At 39.6% G+C, this 24,276-nt stretch overlaps 1 protein-coding gene across 1 annotated transcript; it reads left to right on the forward strand.

The window, feature by feature from the left end:
- Positions 1-27: 27 nt before the first annotated feature.
- LOC107041289 lies at positions 28-21,817 on the forward strand. Its single transcript, XM_015261773.1, has 11 exons — positions 28-99; positions 2,539-2,689; positions 2,789-2,975; positions 3,065-3,158; positions 3,314-3,796; positions 4,708-4,912; positions 5,030-12,046; positions 12,170-12,215; positions 12,325-15,040; positions 16,223-16,471; positions 17,935-21,817. Exons 2-11 carry the CDS (start codon positions 2,551-2,553, stop codon positions 18,844-18,846), a joined length of 12,048 nt encoding a protein of 4,015 aa, XP_015117259.1. The 5' UTR covers positions 28-99; positions 2,539-2,550; the 3' UTR covers positions 18,847-21,817.
- The last annotated feature ends 2,459 nt before the right edge of the window (positions 21,818-24,276 follow it).

The raw sequence follows: 24,276 nt of genomic DNA on the forward strand, positions 1-24,276 counted from the left end.
CCATTTTTTTCTCCTCCAATCCATCGCGACGAGTTTATATGGGCCTCGCTCGGGCAATTGTGACGCGAGGAACGTGGAGACATGACAACGTGATAGAAGGTGAGAATACAATGGATTTATCCTATTTTACCGGGCAGAGGGGACGGGGGGGAGATGAAGGAGAGATTGGATGTGCTTTTTTGGTTCAATTGGAATGATGATGGCAGTGAGGAAGGAGGACGCCTTTGGGCTTGCATTTTAATGAGCTTAATAAACCCTGGTACTCGATCGTTATATCATTCCCGCAGTGGCTCACTGGGAGATAAAAAAATATACATTGTGTTAAGCCAGTGTTTTTCGCCTCACAGAAGCCACTCTCTCTCTCTCTCTCCTTTTTTTTCCTTTATCTCGTCTCCCTTGGTGCTTTTATTCGACAATTTATCAATGACCCAAAGTTAGCCCGTTGCATTTAATCCAGGGAGAGGAAACTGTTTGGGGAATTAAGGGAAACGATTTCGGTGGGATTATGGGGCTGGATGTAAACAAGGCTATGGGCTATATTCCAATTGCGGGGGGGGGGGTGAATGTGTGTTTTAATCCGTTTGGCGGATACTGTTACATGCATGCGGGGGATAGAATTTACCGAATCCATCGTGCTCGCTCGCCCAGTGGGCACGATCGAACTTTTTCTGCACTTGGTCTTGTACCTTTCTATCCCTGGCTTTTTGCTCTTCGTGTTTGAACACGTGTGGACCTGTCAAAAGGGGGAATTGTACAGGGCGAATGGGGGAGGGAACGGGTGATGCAAGTGGCACGTTGATAAAAAGAATTTCATTCTCAATTTATTCGTCCTCGGAGTCGGGAAGAAATGAGTACATACGCTGGAATTGAAATTATTTGCTTGATTCACTCGACCAAGGACTTTCACCTGTTTTTTTTTATCGTCGTCAGTATGTTGGGGAATATTAGTCGAGTTATTGATGATGAGGCGAATTGACCGAGGTTTTTTCAGTGGATGATTCGATTTAGGGGGGTGAGAGGAAAGTAATTGGAGGGAGAAATGGGAGAGGAGAGCCGAGTGCTTTGGGGTTTTTTTTCTGCAGGCAAAGGCTTTTTTTCTTTTGTAGGCGAATACCGGAGCTTTCAGTTGAGCCCGGTTGACAAAAATTTCTAGATATTTTGCAATGATTTTTGTTATTTTTATGTTTTTGCTTCCGAATGGGGGGAGGATTGATGAAATTATTTAAAAATAGTATTTTTGAAAATTACGAGTATTTACTATCAATCATTTATGAACAATCAATTTCAATTATTTTTAAAGTTTAAACCATTTAAATGACGTTGCATATTCATGATTTTTTTCAAATTTTTCTGACGCAATTAATAAATTTGATGATTGAAAATGTGTGATCGGTACCAAACTGTAAAAGATACTTTGGCTATTTTTTCTATAGTCAAATGCCCCATTTTGACCTCAAGTTTTCAGGCATTTTACGATGATTTTATTATTTAAGCTCTGCAGGTCTGAATTTGAATGTCAATATTGAACCGTTCGAAAACAGTTTAACAATCTAAAAAAAATTAGAAATTTTACCTTTCGGAAAAGATTGATGAAAAAATTAAAAAATTGCAATTTTTGAAAATTACGAGCATTTTCTATGAATAATTCACAACCAACCAATTGTCCACCATAAAAATCACTTGTTCGGACTCGTAACAAATTTATTCATATTCAGAATTTTACCAGAAACCGATTTCATGCCTAAAAAAATAAGGTTTCCAAAACTGTAAACAATTTCAATTATTTATTCACAAACAACGAACGTTTAAAACAATAATAATCCCATGCAAAATGTCATTGGATGATTTGTTTTCCGTTTGTCTCACGCAATTTAATGAACAAATTTCATGATTGAAAATGGTTGAATAGTGCGACCTGTACCAAACGGCAAAAGATGCTTGGATATCCTCAAACGAGAAACATTACTTCCACATTATTTCGAAATATTTGTACCCTTTCGCAGCATCAGTTATTGATGACTATTTTCACAACATTTTGCCCTCACCTCACGCAAGAGGAGTTTATTCTCTGCATCTCTCAGTTCTCATTAAACTATCCGTAGAAGTACTCTAATGCGTAAAGACATTTTAACCAGCAATTGTAGTTGGCTCCCGCTGAGCGCAGCTTTATTAAATTAAGGAATTAATTCTCATGGGTAACGAGTTTTTCATTAGGATAATGGGGCACTGTCGCTCTAGCATCCACCGAGAAAATGCACTTCACAACGATTCGCCTGCGAGTTTTATCGTGACTTAATAACGTGTGAAGTTGTGGAGTTTTATCTCGAGGTTTAAGCCGCCAGCACAAGCCAAGTATTTTCGGGAGATTAAGCTAGTCTAGGGGTCATTAACTGTGATCATTCAATCGTGATAATGAATTTATGGAGTATCTATCGCTTTCTCATTTCCCCTCACTCATTTCAACCACTCAGCATTTATTTTCTTTTCCTTTCGTAACGAAAGCAATTTGATTCAACTATTTTTCACATTTCTTTTTAGACAGAGACAGAAATGTTTTCTGTACGTTTGGTGACTGCGGACAGCTATCAGGCACAACCGCTGCCTCAGCTGGATCCAACATTTTCCGTATTTCGTGGCACGGAAATTAAAAATGTACCCGTCATTAGGGTGTTCGGAACAACACCCACAGGTACATTTAATTTCATTACCCCAATAGCACTTAATTAACTGTTGAAAATCCATTGGCCGAGGGGACTTAATTAATACAATACCAATTACCTATTCCCAGGGGAAAAAACGTGTCTACACGTGCACGGTGTATTTCCATATTTGTACGTACCCTACACGGGTGAGGAGAATGAGGATAGGCTTGCATACAGGCTGGCAGCATCACTGGATGCAGCAATAAATATATCACTGGGCAGTGCCAATTCAACGACCCAGCATGTTTATCAAATTCAGAGGGTAGCTGGAATGTGAGTTTTATTATTCATTCCGTCCAAATTCAACCTGTTGACTGTATTTAAAAAAAAACTATCTGTAATCAACTAATCCCATATTTTAGACCGTTCTATGGCTATCATAAAAGGGAGCATCAGTTCTTTAAAATATCGTTCTACAATCCAGCTATCATGAAGAAAGCCGCTGATTTATTGCAAGTTAGTATTTGCACTATGGTTTTTTACTTCTCTCTCGAACGATGAAAAAGTTTCGACAATTAGCTGAAAAACTCAGCCAACTTTCTCCATTAATTTACCCGTTCTCTGCCTCTTTTTTCCCCCCAACAATGTTTTTTTTTCTCTCTGTTCATCAGACTGGGGCGGTGCTGGGTCAAAGTTTACAGCCGCACGAGGCCCACCTCAACTACACTCTTCAATTCATGATGGATTATAATTTGTACGGTATGAGCTTCATAAATCTATCAAGTGTTAAGCATCGTAGGGGAAATGAACCATCAGGGGATGTGATAACATCATATGACAGTGTAATTACACCGGTGGACAATGTCGAGTATCTTCCAGTTAATGTTTTACGCCAGAGTATCTGCGAACTAGAGATAGACGCTATTGCATCAGATATATTAAATAGGGAAGATTTGGCTAAGGGAATTGAGCTGAATCCGGGATTGTCGGCAATTTGGAATGAGGAGAGGGAGAGGAGGAGGCAAGTGGGTCTTGGGGGTGGTGATTCGCAGATTGTTAATCCAAAGAGCCCACAGAGGCCACCATTCCGTCCAACCGATAGTGATCTTTATCAAGAGCAAAGACTTGCGCGACGTCTCTTAATGATATCCCAGGTGAGTGAACTCTCTGAAATTATTCGGTGATGATTGGGGTACAGTGGGGGATGCGCTGGTGGTTCAGGGTGATTTAGGGGCGAGGAGGAATTATGATATTTCGGATTTCGCTGGAAATTCAATGAAATTGCTAGTTTTGAGCAGCAGGGAGACGAGAATTTACGCAACTTTTCTGAATTTTCAATTAAGACATGAATATTCAGTACCGAATCACGCTGAATTGTCAGTTAATTGGAAGTTGAAGAATATATTTAGCTGAATTTCTTGGATTTCTATTAATTTTCATGGAATTTTTTAACTGGAATTTAACGTTTTCATTGATTTTTTCGTAAAGTTTTGAGTTTACAATGAAGAAATTCCTTGAAACAGTGGAACTATAATGAGACGAATTTGATTAAATTTCAGGTTTCACTGAAAATTTTATGAAATTCCAATTTTTGAGCAGCAAGGAGACGAGAATTCACCAACTTATCTGAATTTTCATGAAATAATAAATAAAATTAAATTTTTAATATTAATTTTCATGGAATAATCGAACTGAAATTCAATATTACCATTAATTTCCCCATAACGATTTGTATTTACAATTAAAAAATTCCTTGAAATTCCAGTGTACCTATAATTAAAATGATTAAAATTCCCAAAAAGTCTGCCGGAAATTACATCCCCACATTGTCCACCATTGTGGGATTGAAATATCAGTTTACATTGGTTGTAGCATATCACTCTATTTTAAACTCACCCTAAAAACTCCGATACAACTCTGTTTTCAACTGAGTAAATTTCCCAATCCTCCATTCTCCATTTTCAGTTGTACCCAAAACTTCCCAACGAATTATCGAAAATTGTATTAGCATTGAAACTATTTTGTACATTTGCCCGAATAATTATTCACATTAATTTCATTCCAGTGCGATGAGAGCACCCTTTCAATGAGTACAAATCCAACTCCATATCCGGCTGAAGTTACACAGGGTGATGTTATATTAAATGCATCAAATTTTGGTAGTTTGAGTGTACCAACTTCTGATAAAACTCAACGGCCAAATGAAACTCTGAGTTTAAGCTCTCTAGGATCCACTCAGTCCTCCCAAACTTCCCACGAATGCAGTGTTTGTAAGTGTAATTTTACTCCCGCTTTAAACTTTCCCGAAAGAAAATTGAAAAACAAAAGGACAATTGTGAAACCGAAGCAGGCTCAATCCTAATTGTAATTGTTCTCTTTAATTCCAGTGGATTCTGATGATCTGCCATTAGTGGAATTACTGGAGAATTTGGCTCGTGATTCAGATACTAAAGACTCAGTGGACGAGGACAGCATGCTGGGCACACAGTTGTCTTCCCTGAATCCCGACGAGGAGAAGAGTGACGATGACAGTTGTACCAATGAGGACCTGAACCTCACGTGTCTGGAGTTGGACTCCTGGAGTTCCTGGGAGGGTGCGAGGAAGCCCTCGACCCTGAACTCCCCCCACAAGTCTTCACTAACAGACGACGACATGGACTCGACACTTCTGGGTGCCCTCCTGGCAGCAGGCATAGACTCAGACGCATCCCCAAAGACCCTAGAATCCTCAGTTCCCCAGCTGGACGGAGCTGGTGACTTCTGCTCAAGTCTCCTGGACTCCGAGGAGGAGGAGAACATGCAAATGGAGATGGAGAACACCTCCCAGCTGGCAAAAACGTCATCAGCCTGCAACCAGTCGACCACCAACTCGAGCCTGAGTCCCTCGACCTCCTCTTCATCCTCCGAAGGCACCAGCCAGAGCTCCTGGAGCCTCAAATACACACCAATAGACTACGAACACCTGCCCGACGACTTTGTCGACGACATCGAGAACATAATGCAGGAGAACATTCTCATGGAGATGAACTTCACGAGTGGTGAGGAGATCCTAGCAGGTGGTGGTCTAGTTGACGATGAAATACCCATTGAACGTGTCCTAAACGGCGATCCATGCTTCACTGAAACAGCTGAACTTGATAAATCCGATCTCACTGAACTCCACGACCAATACGTCAGCCTCCTCGACAGACAATTACTCCCCGAGATTTACGAAAACTCCCAGAATCTAGATCTCATCAATAACTCGGGATCTGAGGAGGCTGACAATTGTCAGGTTGGGAATGAAGCCAGTGGCTTTTCACCGAATGAATCTGTCACCCATAATTCCCAAGAACCTGTTGTTGAACATTGCAAACAAAATTCTGGAATTGATGTGAATGCTGTGGATGATAAAAGTGAACAAGTAAATAGACACATCAGTGACAGTTCTGATTACAATTGCAATGTGGCAACGTGGGAGGAGCTCCACGATTACCTGCCAAAGGGTATAATAAAACGAAAGTGCACGCAAAAAGTGAACAATCAAGTTGTTGAGAGGAGGAAGATTAAAGCAGCAAAGTGTGAAGTCTCTGGTTCTAATGATGTCTGTGAGCCCCCTGGGGAGACTGTTGAGGGAAATACATCGGGCTCATCAATAATTCAGGTCAATCAGGTGCGTGAGAATATCATGGACGTACGTGTTTTTCCTGGTGTTCAGTATTCATCGTATCTACTCGGTGAAAATGAAACACTTGTCACCCCCATTCTTGCTGATTTCGAAGAGTTGACTGAGCCATTGTCACCGCCAAATGATACGGACACAACGTCTGACTACTGTTCAGACAGATCGCACAGGGGTGTTATATTCGGTGAGGATCAGCACAGACACTGCGTTTATTCATTCAATCACAGGAAATTTGTCCAGGATTATGTGTTTACGTCCAATGAGATTTGGGTAATTGAGAAGCGTAAGAGGGGCAAAGCTGGGAGTGCAATTACATCGGAATTGTGTAACAGGGAGTGTAGACTGCCGTACGTACCATTGGAGAAAATTAACATTGAGGAGGGGAGCTGTAGCCAGGAGGATCAAAATATCGAGGCAGTTGAGAATGTGATTTTGAATTCAATTAGTTCAACTCTTGATAATTCCCCAAAAGAACCGGATTACGGTACAACTGGGGCTCTTTCAATTGACCTCGAGAGAGATACAAAAGAGGAGAGAAATACATTCACCCGAATTACGAGACAATCCGAACGTAATTTCGTTCAATCACAAAGTTCAACTGAGAGTGGCGATGGTCCGGTGATCATACGACGAGTCTTTGAGGAGAAAACCAGTGGTTCCACTTGTGTCAAGAAACGCAAGATTATTCTCAAAGTTGGTAGTAACACAGACTCGCAGTCTGATGACTCGAGAGTCGAGGATAGATCCAAAGTTCCATTGAAGACGAGGCGAAAAGTGAGAAGAGCCAAGACTAAAGTACCTGAGAGCCATTCAAATGTTGAAAATTCACCTCTATTATTTGATGAAAAAAATCCCTCAATTCCAGTGGCTACTTTACAATGCATCAAAGAGGCTTTCACTGAGAGTGAGCCCACAGAGGCAGCCAGCAGGCCTAGAATAATGTGCAGCATTAAAACAAAGAGAATTGGCATGAAGTGGCTGCTCTCAATGACCTCAAAATATCCCAGCAAAATAAGCAATCAAGTGGTGCAATCGAAATTATCAGCACCACAACCGCAAATTCGGAAAATGGAAACAATAACGCAGAGGTACAAACTGCGGGTACGTAGGGGTGAGCACGAGGGGAGATCGATAGTTCCAACGGTGAAAGATGAAAAAGTTGAGGGAACAAGTAGCCTCGTAACACCAGCGGTGGAGCTCAATAATTCACCGAAACTTGCTGGTGGTATTCAGGGTGAGGATGTTGCCATGGTACCGGAGAACGATGCTATTTCATCATCCTCGGGGGATAAAAATTCACAGTCTGAGGATGATACCACACCAGTGTACACAAATACTGTTGCCGAAGTGAATTTGTACTCGGGTAAGGATTACACGATTGATGCAGTCAGCCAGGAGATGCCGCAGGTACTATTTGCCGAGGACTCGAATCCATCCTTCAACGAGAGTACAATGAACATGATGAGTTTGAAGAGATCAGTGGATGAGATTGAGGCGATTCCAACGGCCGATCAATCCGATAATTCCAGTGTTAAATCATTCGAGGGGGATGAGTACAGTGATCACGAGAGTGGAATTTTATCAATGGTGGATGATTCGGGAAGTAATGGAACAGTGAATAACGACGTTGCTGGTGATTCTGGAAATTCACCGAGTTCATTCAGGGCACTTTTTATTAATGAATTGCAAAAGTCAAAGAGGTGTGAACGATGCGAGAGATGTGATTGTAATTCGTACATGAATATGTTAACTAAGAGTGGTGATACACCGAGAACGGGTGCACTCAGGAGTGAGAAGATCTATCTTCAGGAGGAAAAAATGAGTCTCGTTACAAAGTCCATTTACCGGCTTATCGGCGATGATGCCGATGTGAATACAAATGCTGGGAGGGAAATTGCTAGAGTTGAAAATCACTTTGATAGTGAGGATGATACCCTCAAAGATGTGTCTGATAAAAATCTTGATAGTGATTATACCGGTGAGGAGCGGCTGAGTTCAACTCCAAAATCATCGCCCAAGAAGATCTCCATATTGAGGAGAATATATTCATCTAATTCCGAGTCTTTGCATAATGATGAGGCGAGTGATTGTGAGGGAAAAATTGGGGAGAGGATGGAGACGGTGGTGGGTAATAGTGGAATATTGGGAGATGAAAAAATGCGGAATATTGGGGCTGGGGCGAGTGATACGGACAGTGCCGAGTTGGATTCAAATCTCTCTGTTGTGGATGAATATAAAACATTGGCTGAAGGTGATGCTGTTGATGCGGGGATTTTGAGTGAAGGGGTTGGGGGTGAGGAGAAGTGGTTGAAAAGTGGATCACAGGGACAGAGGGAGTCTTATCTGGAGGTTGTGCTTGAGGAGGATAATAATGTTGAATTGGTAATGGGTGATGGGGATGAGGGTAATTCAGAGAAGACACTGTCGTGTACTGAGACTAGAGCTCGGGCGAGATTTAATGGTGAGTGTGGAGGTGACAGTAAAACCACTTCTACTGCAGTACTCTTGGCAGATTACAATTACAAATCTGGGGAAGGTACAAATGGAGATATTGTTGGTGACGCAGCTGAGGGAAGTTCGTTGGGGATAAAAAGCGGTGGATTTTCGGATGATGAGGAAATTGTTCCTAATTCGGTATCGATTGAGGATGATCGATACAAACAACGTTTGGCAATAAGTCAGAGGAAGATATTGGAAGAAATGCCAGAGCGGAATAGGGCCATTGTGGCTATTCGTTCGAGTGAATTGATTGATATCGATGAAAATACGAGGGATACATTTATCCTAGATACGGGAAATGATGGGATTGAAACGTGCTTACAGAGTTGTGTACGTAGCGCTGAGGAATTATCAATTGCTGACACAATTATCATGGAACCAAGTCCAGACAACAGTCGCGACAATAACGATAAACCTTTGCTGGACGATGGGAGTATGGTTGATGAGCGTTCGTGTGTAATGGAAGACAAACAATTGTCTGAAGATGCAATCACTGGGGATTTCAATGGAAGTGGAAACTCGGTCTCTGGCGTTGATAAAAATTCAACAGATGCTAAATCAATAGATGAAAACGGAGAGGAAGTTGGTGTGGAGAATGGGGGAATTGGTTCAGATGAAATTACGGTGGTCGAGGAAAATGCTGGGTCGGGAAATTTCTCGGGTAAAAATACGGGGAGTGATGGGGAGTTTTCGGAATTACGTTGCGAGACGGTTGATTATATCGAGGAAATTGTCATAATTGAGGAGATTGGAGAATGTGGGAGGATGACGAGAGATGATGATGACCTCGCTGAGGGTCATTCAACTGGGGTAATAGGGGGGGAGGAGGAGGGGCAGAGGGAGAAAGTGGTGGTCGATGATAATGACGCATCTGAAGTTTTCCCGGACATTGAAAGGGCTGGGGAAGTGAGCCTTGAGGTCAATGACAGACGTGAGAATCATTCAATTGATGATAAGTCCCCTGAGGATCGCCCAACTCTCGAAGAAAATGCAGAAGTGTTTGAAGAACCGCAAGAGCCTCAACGGGGTGCAAAGATGGCTAATGATGATGATGATGATGATGATGATGACTTCTGTGAAGTGCTGCCAACACCTGAAGAACAACTCAATGAGAACACCTCGACAGTTGTCATAGAAGTAGTTGGAGATGTGACTCCCATCGCCGCCCCTGAAGTTCATTCAACCACTGAAGCCCCAGCAACCGAAGATTCACCATCTCCACAGAGAATAACCGAGGAAACCCGTCAGGTGAGCGACTCCCTGGATGACAGCGAGGAGATTGAATTTTTGAGCTCCCCCGAGCCCTCCGAGGACGAAACAATAAACGTCATTATAAACAATCTTGATCACGACGAGGAAGTTGAAGAAGTCAGTTCATCAGCCTCTAACGAAATAATCCCAGTGCCAGAGTGCCAGAGTCTAAATGACGTGACTGTGTCAACAAACCCACCAGAGCCAACTGAGGACGTGATTCCCCTCATAAATCGAATAAAACACTCCCCAGAAACTTTGACTAATCAATTTATCACTCTCCCGCCTGATTTACCAACAACAGAAGTGCCAGTATCTCCCACTAAGTGCCCCAGGTTATTCGTTAAATTGGAACGCCTTAACCCAGATCTCGTCACCAAGTACCTGAAGTCCAATTCCAAGAGATCAAACGAGGAAACTGTGAAAATGAGAATTCAAAAAAGAGTGACATTTTCACCTGTGACATCCTACTTCGGCAGTAACGAAACAAAACCCCTGAAAAATAGTTCTGAAGATGGCCAAACTACAAACTCTGAAATAACATCAAACACCGATGGATCAGCCTCTCAAAACTCCAGTAATGAGGCACCACTGAAACTTACTCGATCAAGAGCCGACACGAAGTACCCAGGAAAGTGTCCATTGGCTCCATCAGCGAGAAAAACCCCCAAAGGTCTCGAGGAGGACGAGCCAAAGAGCCACAAGCGTCTAAAATTATCAGACGAACCTCAGGAGTCCCATGAGCCCAACGAAAGCCAAACGAGTGAACTTTCAGAGGACGTCCCAGAGATAGTTTACGACTCGACGAGTGCAGTCGACTCAGAGAAGAATAAACAGCTCAATCTTGTGCAGAGAATCCTGCAGGAAACTCTCCTCGAGGAGAAACTGCCTGAGGAGAGCAATGTTGAGGTGGAGATATTTGAAGATCCACCAGTTGCCCCAGAAATTCATCGATCCATTCCTGAAAAAATTCCTGAGCCAACTCCTGAGGCAGAGTCATCAGTCTCGCCACCAGCATCGCACATTCCCAGGCTGGAGTTCACCAGATTAAGCAAGATGCCCTCAAAGAGGCCTCGCTCCCCCTTGTCGTCGAGTCCCTCAGCAGTCTCGATAGTCTCATCCCAGTCACTGGAGAGTTCCATCCTCAACGACTTCCACCCCACTCACGCCGATCGTTACGTAAACACCTACGTGATCCAGTCAGCCTACAGAACAAAGTACCACACAGTGAGTGTTGACAAACGCCTAGCCCTCACCCAGATAACAACGAAAGACTCTAAGCTACGAGTGCGAACGAGTAAAGAGAGATTCCTCGTTCAACTCGGCTTGTACCCATTGAATCCAGATCTCGAGGAGAATTGGGTGAAGGAGAAGAGCCACGTGTCCTACATTCAGCGTCAGCAGCCAAAGGTGTTGTTGCATCGATTGAATGCACCCACCCTGAAGCGTTACGGATACAATCATCGCTTCAAGTCCAACAGATTTGGCAAACGTTTTCTCAATACGAGTGACTTCAAAATACCAGCGTACGATGGGCCAGCTGATCTCACCTCCAGTGAGTCTGACACTAGTGACAATGAAGGTGACATTACCGTGGGGGACAGGGAGAAACGAGTTTGCACGTACAGATCAGTGAGAAATAAAGAGATACTGGCAACACCCAAGAAGCGCAAACATCCTGATACCTCTGGGGATGGCTCACCAGTAGCTGCTAAATGCCTTCGTTCAACGCCAAAGCGAACACCAAGCAGGCCAAGTATGTTGAAGAGCCCTGGTCGTTTATCAGGGAATTATACCCCTCTTAAAATAATTGTCACGTCTCCCAAGGTACGTAGAGAGGCTCCTGATACCACTGAACTGTTGAAAATTGATGCTGATGGTGCTGCTAACAGTTCGGGCTATTGTGTCACACCAAGGAGGGGAGAACACCGATTGCATGAGAATTTACTTCGTGGTAGGATCTCCCAAGCAACGCCTATCCAAAGATCAGGTAAAATATCGTCGTAACGATAATTGTTATGTCGTTGATTTAAAGAAAAGCAAAATGAAAAAAAAAAGTTGCAAGTGAAAGAGAGAGAGAGAAAAAAAACGAGTTTTGTTTGATTTTATTTAGGAAGTGATCGTAAGCTGGAACTTACTAGTATCGAGAAATCATCTCGGTGAGTTTAGTGGGACAATTGAGTCTCATGAATTTAATATGTTTAAGTAACAAAATGATCAGAGAGGATTGGATTGTTTATTTATGTTTAAATTCCTGCGACTCTGCAGAGATGATACTTCAGGAATTGTCAGGAGAGCGAGGGAAAATAATAGTGTGGAAACTGAGCGAGAGACGTTATCAGACATTGGTGAGGATGTATCCAAAGAGATGAACGTTCGCAAGAATCTTTTTACTGTGTACGAGTCAACACAATTACATGATATGAATTTTTCACCAAAGCCAAGTACATCTGGAAACGTAGAAATTCATGGTGAGGATATTGTGAGAGGGGACGAAGAGGAACGAGAAACCACTGAAAGGGAGAATTTATTATTTGATGAGGAAGAGGATGACTTTAGGTTAAAATATTCAACGTTGGACGAGACAATGCTGGGGGGGAATGAAGGAGAAAGAGCAATGCAAACTGAATACGAAGTGGAGGACAATCTGTGGAACATGACATTCACTCAGTACATATGCTCGCAGCAAGTGAAGACCACAGGCTCATCGTCAGAGAGGAGTTGCTCCCAGGCCCTGGGGGATGCCAGGAAATCGATAAAAATAATTCCACGTTACAATGCACCTTCGGTGGAGAGAGTCAGAGGTACGATGGCCACCTATGGTATTCCAACGTGCAGAAATCCCCAGGCATTCTTCAGCAAGCAGGCAGATGCACCTGGACAGAAAGAACTGGCCCACCGAGTGCTCAAGGTCCCTGGGAAGGGCCTGGTGGACGTTGCTCCCTTCAAATCATCGATGGAGGGGATCACGGGTCTCAATCGCTGGAGGAGAATGAAGATTAACGAGTTCCACCCTTCCAAAGGTAAAATCCAGGCTTCGAGCATTCGCCAGAGCCTCGCTGGTCATCGGTCAATAGTAATCACACCCTTATTGCCCCCACCCTCGCTGAAAATCGTGAAAACGTGGATCAAAGCACGAGGGTATTTAAAACGACAGAGGGACGAGGAGAGGAGACGCAGGGAGGAAGAGAAAAATCAACAGACAGAGCAGATAAATAAAGAACTTGAAACAAACACGGAGAGTCAAAACAAAAATAAACCTGTCAATGCTGCTGAGTCTGATGAGAACACTTCAGACTCATCGGACTCAAGTATCGTCGGTCCCTCGCCCGAGAAAATCATTCATTCAAACTCATTAAGACTACTCGGTCGAACTCCGCGAAATTCACAAGTAGAAAGAACTTTGCTCACTTCAACGTCGAGAACTTGTCGGTTAATGGCTTCAATGGAGGAAGAGCCATCGATGGATTCCGAAAAATCATCGAGCAAATCCCTGAACCCATCCGTAATGAGTATGCTTGAGAAATCAAAGCTATTTAAAACCCAGACCTCCAAACACCCTGGAATTTCCTGCGGTCAAATTGAATGTGTATCAGACTCAACGAGGAGTGACGTGGAGAATGAGAACATGCAGAATGCTAAAGCAGTAACAACGTATCAGTACATAACACTCATGTGTGTCGAAGTGCACGTGACAACACGGGGGGATTTACTTCCAGATCCTGATCACGATCCAGTGTCAGCAATTTTCTACGCAATTCAGTGCGACGTACCACCAGAATCGCCGATGAAATCACTGGCCCATGGAGTGATTGCAGTTGCTCCAGAGGGCTCCACTAAAATGGGCTATACCTATGGCACTGAGGTACCTCTTGACATTACTCTTGTCCCTGATGAATCGTCTTTATTCGAGGCATTTGTCAAACTCGTCATTGAGAGAGATCCGGAAGTTTTCATTGGCTGGGAACTTGAGGCACTCTCCTGGGGCTATATCTTTCAGCGTGCTACAACGTTCGGTGTTAATTTGAATAAAAGAATATCGAGGATACCCGGGATTCAGTGCAAATGGGAGACAACGACCCCCGACTTGGATGCACTGGGAGAAATTAAGTTGCCAGGACGAGTGGTACTTGATATCTGGCGAATAATGAGACACGAAATGGCTCTGTTAAATTATTCATTCGAGAATGTCATGTATCACGTGATGAATGAACGAATATCATGTCCAGGGTTTAGAACGCTGACCGAGTGGTGGAATAGAGATGATTTTAGCGGTCGTTGGAGGGTTGTTGAGCACTATGGGGTGAGGGTACTTGGGGTTTTGAGGATTTTGGAGCAATTGGATATCATTGGCCGGACCAGTGAGCACGCGAGACTCTTTGGCATTCAGTTTTATGAGGTTTTTACGAGGGGCAGTCAGTTCAGGGTGGAGTCCATTATGCTGAGGCTTGCTAAACCGCTGAATTATATTCCTGTTTCACCATCCCCACAGCAGAGAGCTGCCATGAGGGCTATGGAGGCATTGCCACTTATCATGGAGCCGGAATCGATTTTCTACAGTGATCCTGTCATTGTTCTAGACTTTCAGAGCTTGTATCCGAGCATTATCATTGCTCATAATTACTGTTTCTCCACTTGTCTTGGGAGAATTGAACGCATTGGGCAACAGTGTCCCTTTGAATTTGGTGCATCTGTTCTCAGAGTGACGAAAAATACGGCTTTGAAACTCCAGGGAAAAGTTAACTTTGCACCTTGTGGTGTTGCTTTTGTTAAGCCGGAAGTTAGAGTTGGGATTTTGTCGAGAATGCTGACGGAAATACTGGAGACGAGATTTATGGTGAAGAAAGCTATGAAGGATCATGATAAGAATGATAAGACACTGCAGAGGGTACTGCATTCACGGCAACTTGGGCTCAAGTTTCTTGCGAACGTTACTTATGGATACACTGCTGCTAATTTCACGGGACGAATGCCTTGTATGGAGGTAAATATCAGATGTTGGGGTTATGTGGAGAAAAAATGAACGGAAAATTGTAAAAGAATTTTGGGAGAAATCGGTTGCATTTTTCCACAAAAAACGGAGAAATTTTACTATTCTTTTGGGGAAAATTACGCGTCAAAGGGGTAACGGTTTCCTTTGCCTCAAATTTTTCATCTGATTTCAAATGGAAATTCTAGAAATACAACTTCACTTTGTTGAAAATTTTGGTCGGAATTTTCAGTAAACTTTTTGAAAATTTTTATCATATTGCAATTCTAGTGAAAGTTTGAGGAAATTCTCTATTGGAAATTGAAAATTTTATTGAAAAACCAAGAGAAAATGGAAATTTTAGTTTAATTAATTGGTAAAAATGGTTGGAAATTAGGAAAATTTAGGTGAATATGTTCTTGAATTTTCAGGGAAAAGGGAATTTCGGTAAATTGGAAAATTGATGTACGAAAAAAATTCATAAACAAATTCAACGATCTTCCTAGAAAATTCTGTTGGATTTCTACTAAACTTTCTATCAATTTGGTCTGTAGCTTATCTGTGCGGTTTTAAAAATAAAGTTCAATAGAAAATATTCTGTACAAAAAATCAAGAGAAGTCAATTTTTCTGTACAATTTACTCTATTGAGGTATTTTCTATAAGAATTCCTTGGCTCTAGTTTTTTAAATTTCTTTGTCTGTTCTTTTAATGAAAGAAAATTAATGTTGAGAAATTTCTATAGCAAATGAAATAGAACAATTTGTCTAGCACGATTGAAATTATTTTTTTCTTTAAATAGTGCCTTTTTAACATTTTTTATTTAAAAAAATGTGTAATAAAGCTGCGGAATTTTCCAATAGAATAGACCAAAAATTAATAGAATTTTCGATAAAAGTTTAATAAAAATCGATTTCGAATTCCCTGGGTTTCTCTATCAATTTTTTCGTGTGTCTCGTCATGCGGCTACTAAAAAAATTAGAACTTCAATAAATTTTCAGTGATTTTTAAACTTTTACGATTTTTTCCTCCTCAAATCTCATTCAATGTCACTCTACTGAAAATTACTAGTCAACTATTCAATTTTTTTTTCGAACAGAGTACAATAACTTTCCGTGATGTTTTTCTCCATGTTTTATGCAAGGATGCAAAAGTTTTTTGCAATTAAAAATGGATAAATATTGATGGGATTTTTTCAGGTCGGTGACAGTGTTGTTAGCAAAGCCAAAGAGACGCTCGAACGTGCAATAAAACTCGTGGAGTCAACGACCAAGTGGGGGGCGAGGGTGGTTTATGGAGATACTGATTCACTTTTCATTCTGGCGCCGGGAAAGTCCAAGGATGAGGCCTTCAAAATTGGGTATGAAATGGCAGAAGCTGTTACTGCGGATAATCCATCGCCTATTAAGCTGAAGTTCGAGAAAGTTTTGTTTCCTACTATTCTCCAGGTAGGAACGAGTTACTTTCCCTCATTATCATACTTGAAATACCGTGAGGAGAGTGACACAACGCTTTTGGCAAGGAAGAAACATTGATTAGAACGTTCGTTAAGATGTGCTCATCAACTAATTGAAAAGTTCTGTAAACTGTGAGGAGACGATGTCGACATTTTTATTGAGGATATCCGAGTACTTGAGCTACTTTTTTTTGTTGAGATACTTTTTAGTGTTTGTATTTGGACATTAGAGCGTCTGAGTAAATTTTTTTACGAAATTTTCATTATTTATTAGAGAAAGTTGGAAAATATTTTTAAAATAAAAAAAATTGAAAGTTGACTCTTGAGAAAAATTGATAAAAAAATCTGAAATCGCTCTTTGTCAAGAGAATTAATGTTTCACAACTTCACAATTGAGTTCATTCGCTCAAGGCCTGTCACATTGCCACTCTAATTCGACAAAAAAATGAGAACAATTAGTCAAACTCTATTATGAAGGTCTGAAAAATGATGAGTTGATTAATTAGTCAAAAGTTGTAACCCAGTCTGATTGCCATAACTCAATTCGACATTATTATTGTCCACATGCATTTTTGACATTTCCCCTTGAATTTATTTTTCAAGACATAAAATTTTTGAATTTCACTCAAACGAACTTTTCCATGATTTTTTAAATCTAGACATGGACATTTAATCTAAATACCCCTTTTCTCTATTTCAATGAGAAATGAAAAAACTGGTTATGACATCATACAGATGATTCCTCAATTGACTATAACATCTTGCACATATTTCTTCACTTGGCTGTAAGTTCTAGATTGTGGGTCATTAATAAGAAACATCCATCAATTTAAACCAACATTCCTATTTCATCCCTTTATCCAATAAAAAACCATCAAGCAAAGGCCATTCCTTTTATCCAATAAAAAATATCAAGTAAAAGTCCGTTCCTGTTTTAATTTGACAAAATTCTCACTGCACCCCATTTTCTCATAAAATTTTTCTTCAAGACTTTTTTATCTGGATATGAAAATAGAATAAAAAGTACATTTTTCCCTATTTTGATAAACATAATGCAGATGTTTCTTCAATTGACTGTAACTTCTTAATTGCTTCTCTTTTTAAAAAATAGTATTTTTTCCAATAAAAAAATATCGAGCAAACTCCCATTCCTGTTTTTAACTCCACAAAATTTCCATCTACCCCAGATCTCCCTAAAACTACTCTTCTAGATACGAAAATTGAACCAAAAATACAATTTTCCCCATTTCGAGAAACAACGACAAATTGATTATGACATCATGCAGATGTTTCTTCAATTGACTTTGCCATCTTAATTACTCCTCATTAAACAAAAACATCCATTATTTTTCACTCAACACTCGCATTTCCCCTTTTATAAAAAAAATCAAGCAGAAGCCATTGTTCACTTCGCCTCCCCAAACTTCTCATTCCACCCAATTTCCCCCTTTCCAGACGAAAAAGCGTTACTGCGGTTACATGTACGAGTCCCCGGACCAAGAGAAGCCCACGTTCCTGGCCAAAGGCATCGAGACAGTTCGTCGAGACGGTTGCCCAGCCGTCTCCAAGATCCTCGAGAAATCCCTAAAAATCCTCTTCGACACTAAAGACGTCTCCCAAGTGAAGCAGTACGTGGTCCGCCAGCTGGACAAGGTTCTCCGTGGCAAGGTGTCCCTCCAGGACCTGACATTCGCCAAGGAATTTCGAGGTTTGCGTGGCTACAGAGAGCGAGCCTGCGTTCCAGCCCTGGAGTTGACCCGTCGCCTGATGAAAAAAGATCCCCGAGCATTGCCAAGGCACAACGAGCGAGTTAAGTACGTGATTGTAGCTGGTGCACCCAATCAGGCGCTTATTCACTGCGTCAGATCTCCCTGGGAGGTGCTAAACGATCCTGGCCTGCGGCCCAACGCCGTCTATTACATAACTCGTGTAATAATTCCACCACTCAATCGTTGTTTGAACCTAATGGGAGTTGACGTTAACACTTGGTACAGAGAAATGCCACACAGACATATTTTAGACAATCCCATTGCTGTACCGAGTGATAAACAGAAACAAACAATTTTCCAATATTTCGGTAATATCGTTTGCGCTGCGTGTGGGCAGACTAGCAACAAGGCTTTATGCTCTGATTGTCAATCAAGGCCATCTGATACTCTTGTAATGCTTAATGAAAAATTGAGATGGCTGGAGAGGGTCTGTGAACAAGTCACGAGTATCTGTCAGTCCTGCACAGGGCGTGGCGATACTCCTGAATGTGTCTCGTTGGACTGCCCAGTTCTCTATCGTCGTGCTCAGGCACAGAGAGAATTAACACAGGGAGCTCAATTGGAGAAAATAATTAAAGACCAACATATTGATTTTTAAACCAACTCCATTTATTACGTAACTCGTGTAACAATTCCACCACTCAATCTTTGTTTAAGCTTTATGGGGGTAGATGTCAACACTTGGTACAGAGTGATGCTACACAGACATATTTTAGACAATCCCATTGCTGTACCGAGTGATAAACAGAAACAAACAATTTTCCAATATTTCGGTAATATCGTTTGCGCTGTGTGTGGGCAGACTAGCAACAAGGCTTTATGCTCTGATTGTCAGTCAAGGCCATCTGATACTCTTGTAATGCTTAATTAAAAATTGAGATGGCTGGAAAGGGTCTGTGAATAAGTCACGAGTATCTGACAGTCCTGCACTGGGCGTGGCGATACTCCTGAATGTGTCTCGTTGGACTGCCCAGTTCTCTATCGTCGTGCTCAGGCACAGAGAGAATTAACACAGGGAGCTCAATTGGAGAAAATAATCAAAGAACAACATAATGATTTTTAAATGAATTTCGTGATAGTTTATTTTAGGCTTCCAAAAATCAGGGGTAATGAGAGTCTATTTGGAATGATCTTGAAGTATTTTTCAAGCTCCTTGCATTCCTCACTATTTTCTATGATGCAAAAAATAAACCTATTGTTTGATGAATTTAATTATTCAATGGTGGTGAGCGAAAAGTGTCTTGCGAATTGATAAATTGGCATTGATAATGTTTTTACAATGGTACAATACAAAGTTATTTTCTAATACCAAAATTTTTATACTGAATAATGGGGGCTTGTAAAAGTGATAATGCGTATATTTTTCATAGTGTAATGTTCAATTTTCTTTTTTTTTCGGGAATATCTTCCGTAGTTTCTACTACAAATGCTCTTTGCTCATCAGTAAACCAGAATAGGTTTATTCATTGTTTTAAGTATTTTTTGAATTAATTCCACCAAAGGTTTTTGAGAATTGCATCACTCGAGCTCATTCTTATTGGAGACCAAAACGATAGCATTTGTGGATCTCACTCGACATGATTGATTGCACATTGTCATCGAGTCATTGCTCCCCAATAATTTCGAATCGCACATGGACATAATCAATAGTAAAATTTGTGGAAGACTTAGAGTCTCCAGGTTAGTGTAAAATTAATGGAGAATTCGTCTGATGACCTCAGTACGCTTAGTAAATCGATTTAATTTCATTAGATGATAATTGAGAGGCTGCAATACGTCTCGAAGTGCCATTGTTCCTCATTATTAATCTCATGGAGAATACTTACCGAATTAAAGTTTATCATAAAGTATATTATTGATGGAAAAAAAGACATTGAAACGATTACAAAAATGAAAACTTATCAGATATCAAAGGGAATTCGTATGCCGCCGGCGGTATGTGATGTAGCATTTGCACCTGATCAAATTAATCGTAAGGGAAGTAACTTAAAAATTTCTGGCCGGTTAATTGAATTTAAAATACATTTCGAGGGATTTTTAATTCGGTAAAATGTACTAACTCCAGCGATTATACGTTTATCGTAAAAGTGACGTTTTTTGGGACATTGAGATGAATATATTTGTACAAAAAAAATGTGCAGAGGGAAATTGTAAAGTATTGTAAGCAAATTAACGGTTGAGTTTTGTCCCTTGAGGGGAGACTCTTATCCGTTTTCGACATCACGGAGCAGATGATTGAATGCAAGACTTGAGAATTATTACTGTAAAATTATGAAATCGAAGATGTAATACTATTCTTTGGGTTTCCCCAGGTTTTTGGAAATTTATCGAACGAATATGGACCATATTTTTAATATTCAATTTCTTAATGCAAAATTTCTCATGAATTGAAGTCTGAATACTAAAAATGTAGCTTGTAAATGTTATTCGATACATTTCTATAAAATTCGAGAGGAATAGGGTCAGAACTTTCTTTTCGGTTTTATAATTTACAAAGATTTTGTCATTTTTACTTTTCTTCTCTTTTTCACACACAGCAAATGAGGAACATATCCTTAAACAATTCGAAATTAATTGTTGCATCAAATACTTTTATCTAAAGAGACACTGGAATATGAAAATTGGATGAAAAATACTGCATACCTATTTTTTAATTCTAAAAAATGATGAAAAGTCAAGAAGTTGAAGACTTATTGCTTTTTCATTATTCGTCGAAATAAGAAAGAAAAAAATTTCTCATCGCATCTTCACACTCCACAATGAACAAAATCATGCAATAGTCCGTGGCCTCGAGAATATACAAGAGTTTCTCTTCACAAAGATATGTAAAACCACTCACTAATTGGAGGAGCTCGTATAAGTGATTAACAACGAAAGAGTATTCATTCATTGCGTTGTATGTATTACGTGAGTTTATCGTTGTTAACCAATTTGATTGATGAGTAAAAGGAAGCGATATAAATACGCATAAATAAATGGCGCGTGTGTGATATAGATAAATGTGGATTAGGGAAGGGCATTTAAAATGTAAACAATATCCCCCCCCCCCATGTATATATTTTATTCATTTTTTCGTACAAATGAAAGACTGCTAACGTAACTTCTCTACGCCACATCCTAAAACGCGTAACGATAAGTTAATAAATTGAATGAGATGATTATTCTAAAGGCAAATAGTTAGTTTAGTTTATTGATGATGCAGGAAAGGAATATTAATGATAACACAGTCGTTGTTGAGGTGGGGCATTGTTTTCGCATTATTTTCCTCCCAGTTCCTGAAGGCTCGTTGTTCTGAGTTTTTATTTTTGTACTTAAGTTGTTTCTGTGAGAATGCCCGTGCGGCATTATGTGTCACAATCTGTCAATTTTTTTTTCTCCTTCGTTTTTACATTTCAAATATTTTTTGAATTATCAAACTTATTGGTGAAAATACCCTAAATTACTCCATTGGATTTATGATTGATAGAAGAAAATGCCTTTTCTGATGACTGTGATACATGGTCTCATTTGAGTTATTATATCGTTTTTCCACCTTTGTAGTATAATTAATAAAAAATGTAACTCTTGAGTAAAAATGTGTTCTTTATTTCTACCCTGGAATGCTGGTTGAGAAATGAACGTGAATTATTGGGGAGAAGGCGGGATTGCGTTTAGCTTGGTAATGGATGGTGACAGGGAAAATTGCCAGCTATTTTTTTAGGTGCATTGGTGAAAAATTAGGGATATTTAGGGCTAATGCAGGTAGTTCAGCCCTTTTTTAGTGAAATACTTGCTAACATCTGGAGTTGAATGGAAGCCACATTTGACCCTAATTTGTGATTATGACGTTATTTGAAGTTTAAAGGTGGAATAGATTTTCCATTTCGATTTTTTAACTGATACATTTTGAACAGCTGGACAAAATTTACGAAAATTTTAATGATAAATGAAAATTTTTGGAGGAAATTGACCACAAAGTGATGGATTTTTCAAATTTCACAAAAAATGGTGTTCATGGCAAAAAAATGAGTTTTCTAAAAGTTTATAGAATTTTCATTATGTTTTTACAGGACGAGAATGTTAAGGAAGAAGTCATTTTTTGAAAGATGGAAATAATTGACAAATGCGTTGTAGTTTGTCCCACTGTGACGTTACGTTGAAAATTCAGTAAAATTAAACTTTCCACATGCGTCGAATGTAATAGCTTCACTTTTGAAGTTCATCAGGGAAATTGAATTTTGCGTCTATTTAAATCGGAAATAAATTGGAAATTAAAAGCCCTGGACGCCTGGCTGTTCATAATTTTCCATCAGAATATCAATTTGAATTTTAAATCTTTATTGATAATTTTTTCCAGAAGATTTTCGATAATAAAATTTGCAATTTCCTCTCTGTTAGATGAATTTTCCCTTCAAAAACGCTCTTTGAAAATCTGTGGTAAATTGGTAAAATAGGATAACTGCATTTTTTCGAAAATGCGATTTGGCGAAACTAAAACTTTTTGAAAAAAATTTACTCACCCTAGTTTATCAATTCATGGCAAAAATTTTAAGTTTTTATTCTACTTTTTTAAAATTCTAAAATCATAATTTCTGTGGATTCCAGCACTATGAAAACTGAATGACATTTAAACAATATTATATTATATATTATTATTATTAGGAGTATTTTATGGGATGTCTTGGAGTAACACACGCGCTAAAGATAAACATTGGATATATGCAATGATTTACATTTCTGTCGTGAATTAATAAAAGAGAATGAGTACATTATTTCGAATAAAAATTTTTTTGCCAAAACAAAATTAATGTAAAGTAAAAATGAAAAAAATTAAAATTACGTTGGAAAAATAATACACACAGACCTTGAAATCCTAAAATATCTAGTTAACAGTCCAGTTACCCAGGAATGATAAATAAATCCACAGACGTACATTTATACACTCAATTCTTTATTCATCGTGTTCAATCAATTTTTCCATATGCGACATCAGATAAAAGTGCACTTTCCATCTCTCTGAATCCAATAAACATTCATATAGGAACATCAATAAACTCTAGACAGGTTTGGGTGCGGTTTGTTGATGTGCGAGAAAAAATCCCCAATTCAGTCTTGATATTCCCCAGTATTCCCCGAAAAAATCGATTAGAAAAATATTGCTAGGCTATTTCAACGCTATTTTCACTGCCAACAAAAGCCCCAATGATCCTTAAAATCAACAATACCCCGATTAATCCTCAACGAGCCCCAAGAGCCTTTAATCACCATCAGAATTTGCATTTCCGCACCCATTACGAATATTGGAAGAGTGATATTTGATTCAGGTATCGACATTTGAAGCAGCAGGTCACACAAACGTACCGAATAGACAATGCAAACATTTACGTACATTGGTCGTTAACTAGATTGTATCCATCCATCTATACTAATGAACCAAACCGCAAACTTGCCTCAGTGACATTAATTACGAAGTCGCAATGAACAATCAAATTATTCGAATCAAAGGGCGATCAAATGAATCGCACGAACGAATACCTAAACATTTCCATCAACCATTGATCTGATAATTGCACATCGATGATGCACTGTTAGAAATTTGTTGAAATTTCATGGAAAATATGATAGTAATTGTCATGAGAGTGACATTAAATGAGATTTAGGGGATATGTAGTTATGAAATTCCAAGTTGTAGGTAAAATTCATGGAATTCCTGAATTTTCAGGAACAAAATGACATGAATTTTAAATTTTCCCTGAATTTCCCTAATTTTTATGAATTTTCACGGAATAATTCACCTGAAAAATCAGTTATTTCATTGATTTTCAGCTCATTCGAACCGAAAATCAATGGAATATCATTTCTCAATACAAGATTCCCTGAAATTTCACAAGAAATTAAACACGAAAATTTTTAACAGTGTGATTGAACAATTTGCTAATGAAACATTGATAAATTGACTCGAGACAAAATAAATACATACTCAATAAAATGAATAATCATTCTTCATCACAATGAACTTCTAAAATGATTAAATCGATATTAGACATTT

The sequence above is a fragment of the Diachasma alloeum genome, unplaced genomic scaffold, assembly GCF_001412515.2.
Source record: "Diachasma alloeum isolate Michigan unplaced genomic scaffold, Dall2.0 Dall_scaffold_00360, whole genome shotgun sequence".
NCBI classification, from domain to species: Eukaryota; Metazoa; Arthropoda; class Insecta; order Hymenoptera; family Braconidae; genus Diachasma; species Diachasma alloeum.

Bases quoted from the DNA above. Each gene is read 5' to 3' on its own strand.
- LOC107041289 (XM_015261773.1), top strand. From the start codon at position 2,551: ATGTTTTCTGTACGTTTGGTGACTGCGGACAGCTATCAGGCACAACCG. The intron at 2,976-3,064 runs GTGAGTTTTATT...CCCATATTTTAG, and splicing joins ATTCAGAGGGTAGCTGGAAT to ACCGTTCTATGGCTATCATA. The intron at 12,047-12,169 runs GTAAAATATCGT...GATTTTATTTAG, and splicing joins AACGCCTATCCAAAGATCAG to GAAGTGATCGTAAGCTGGAA.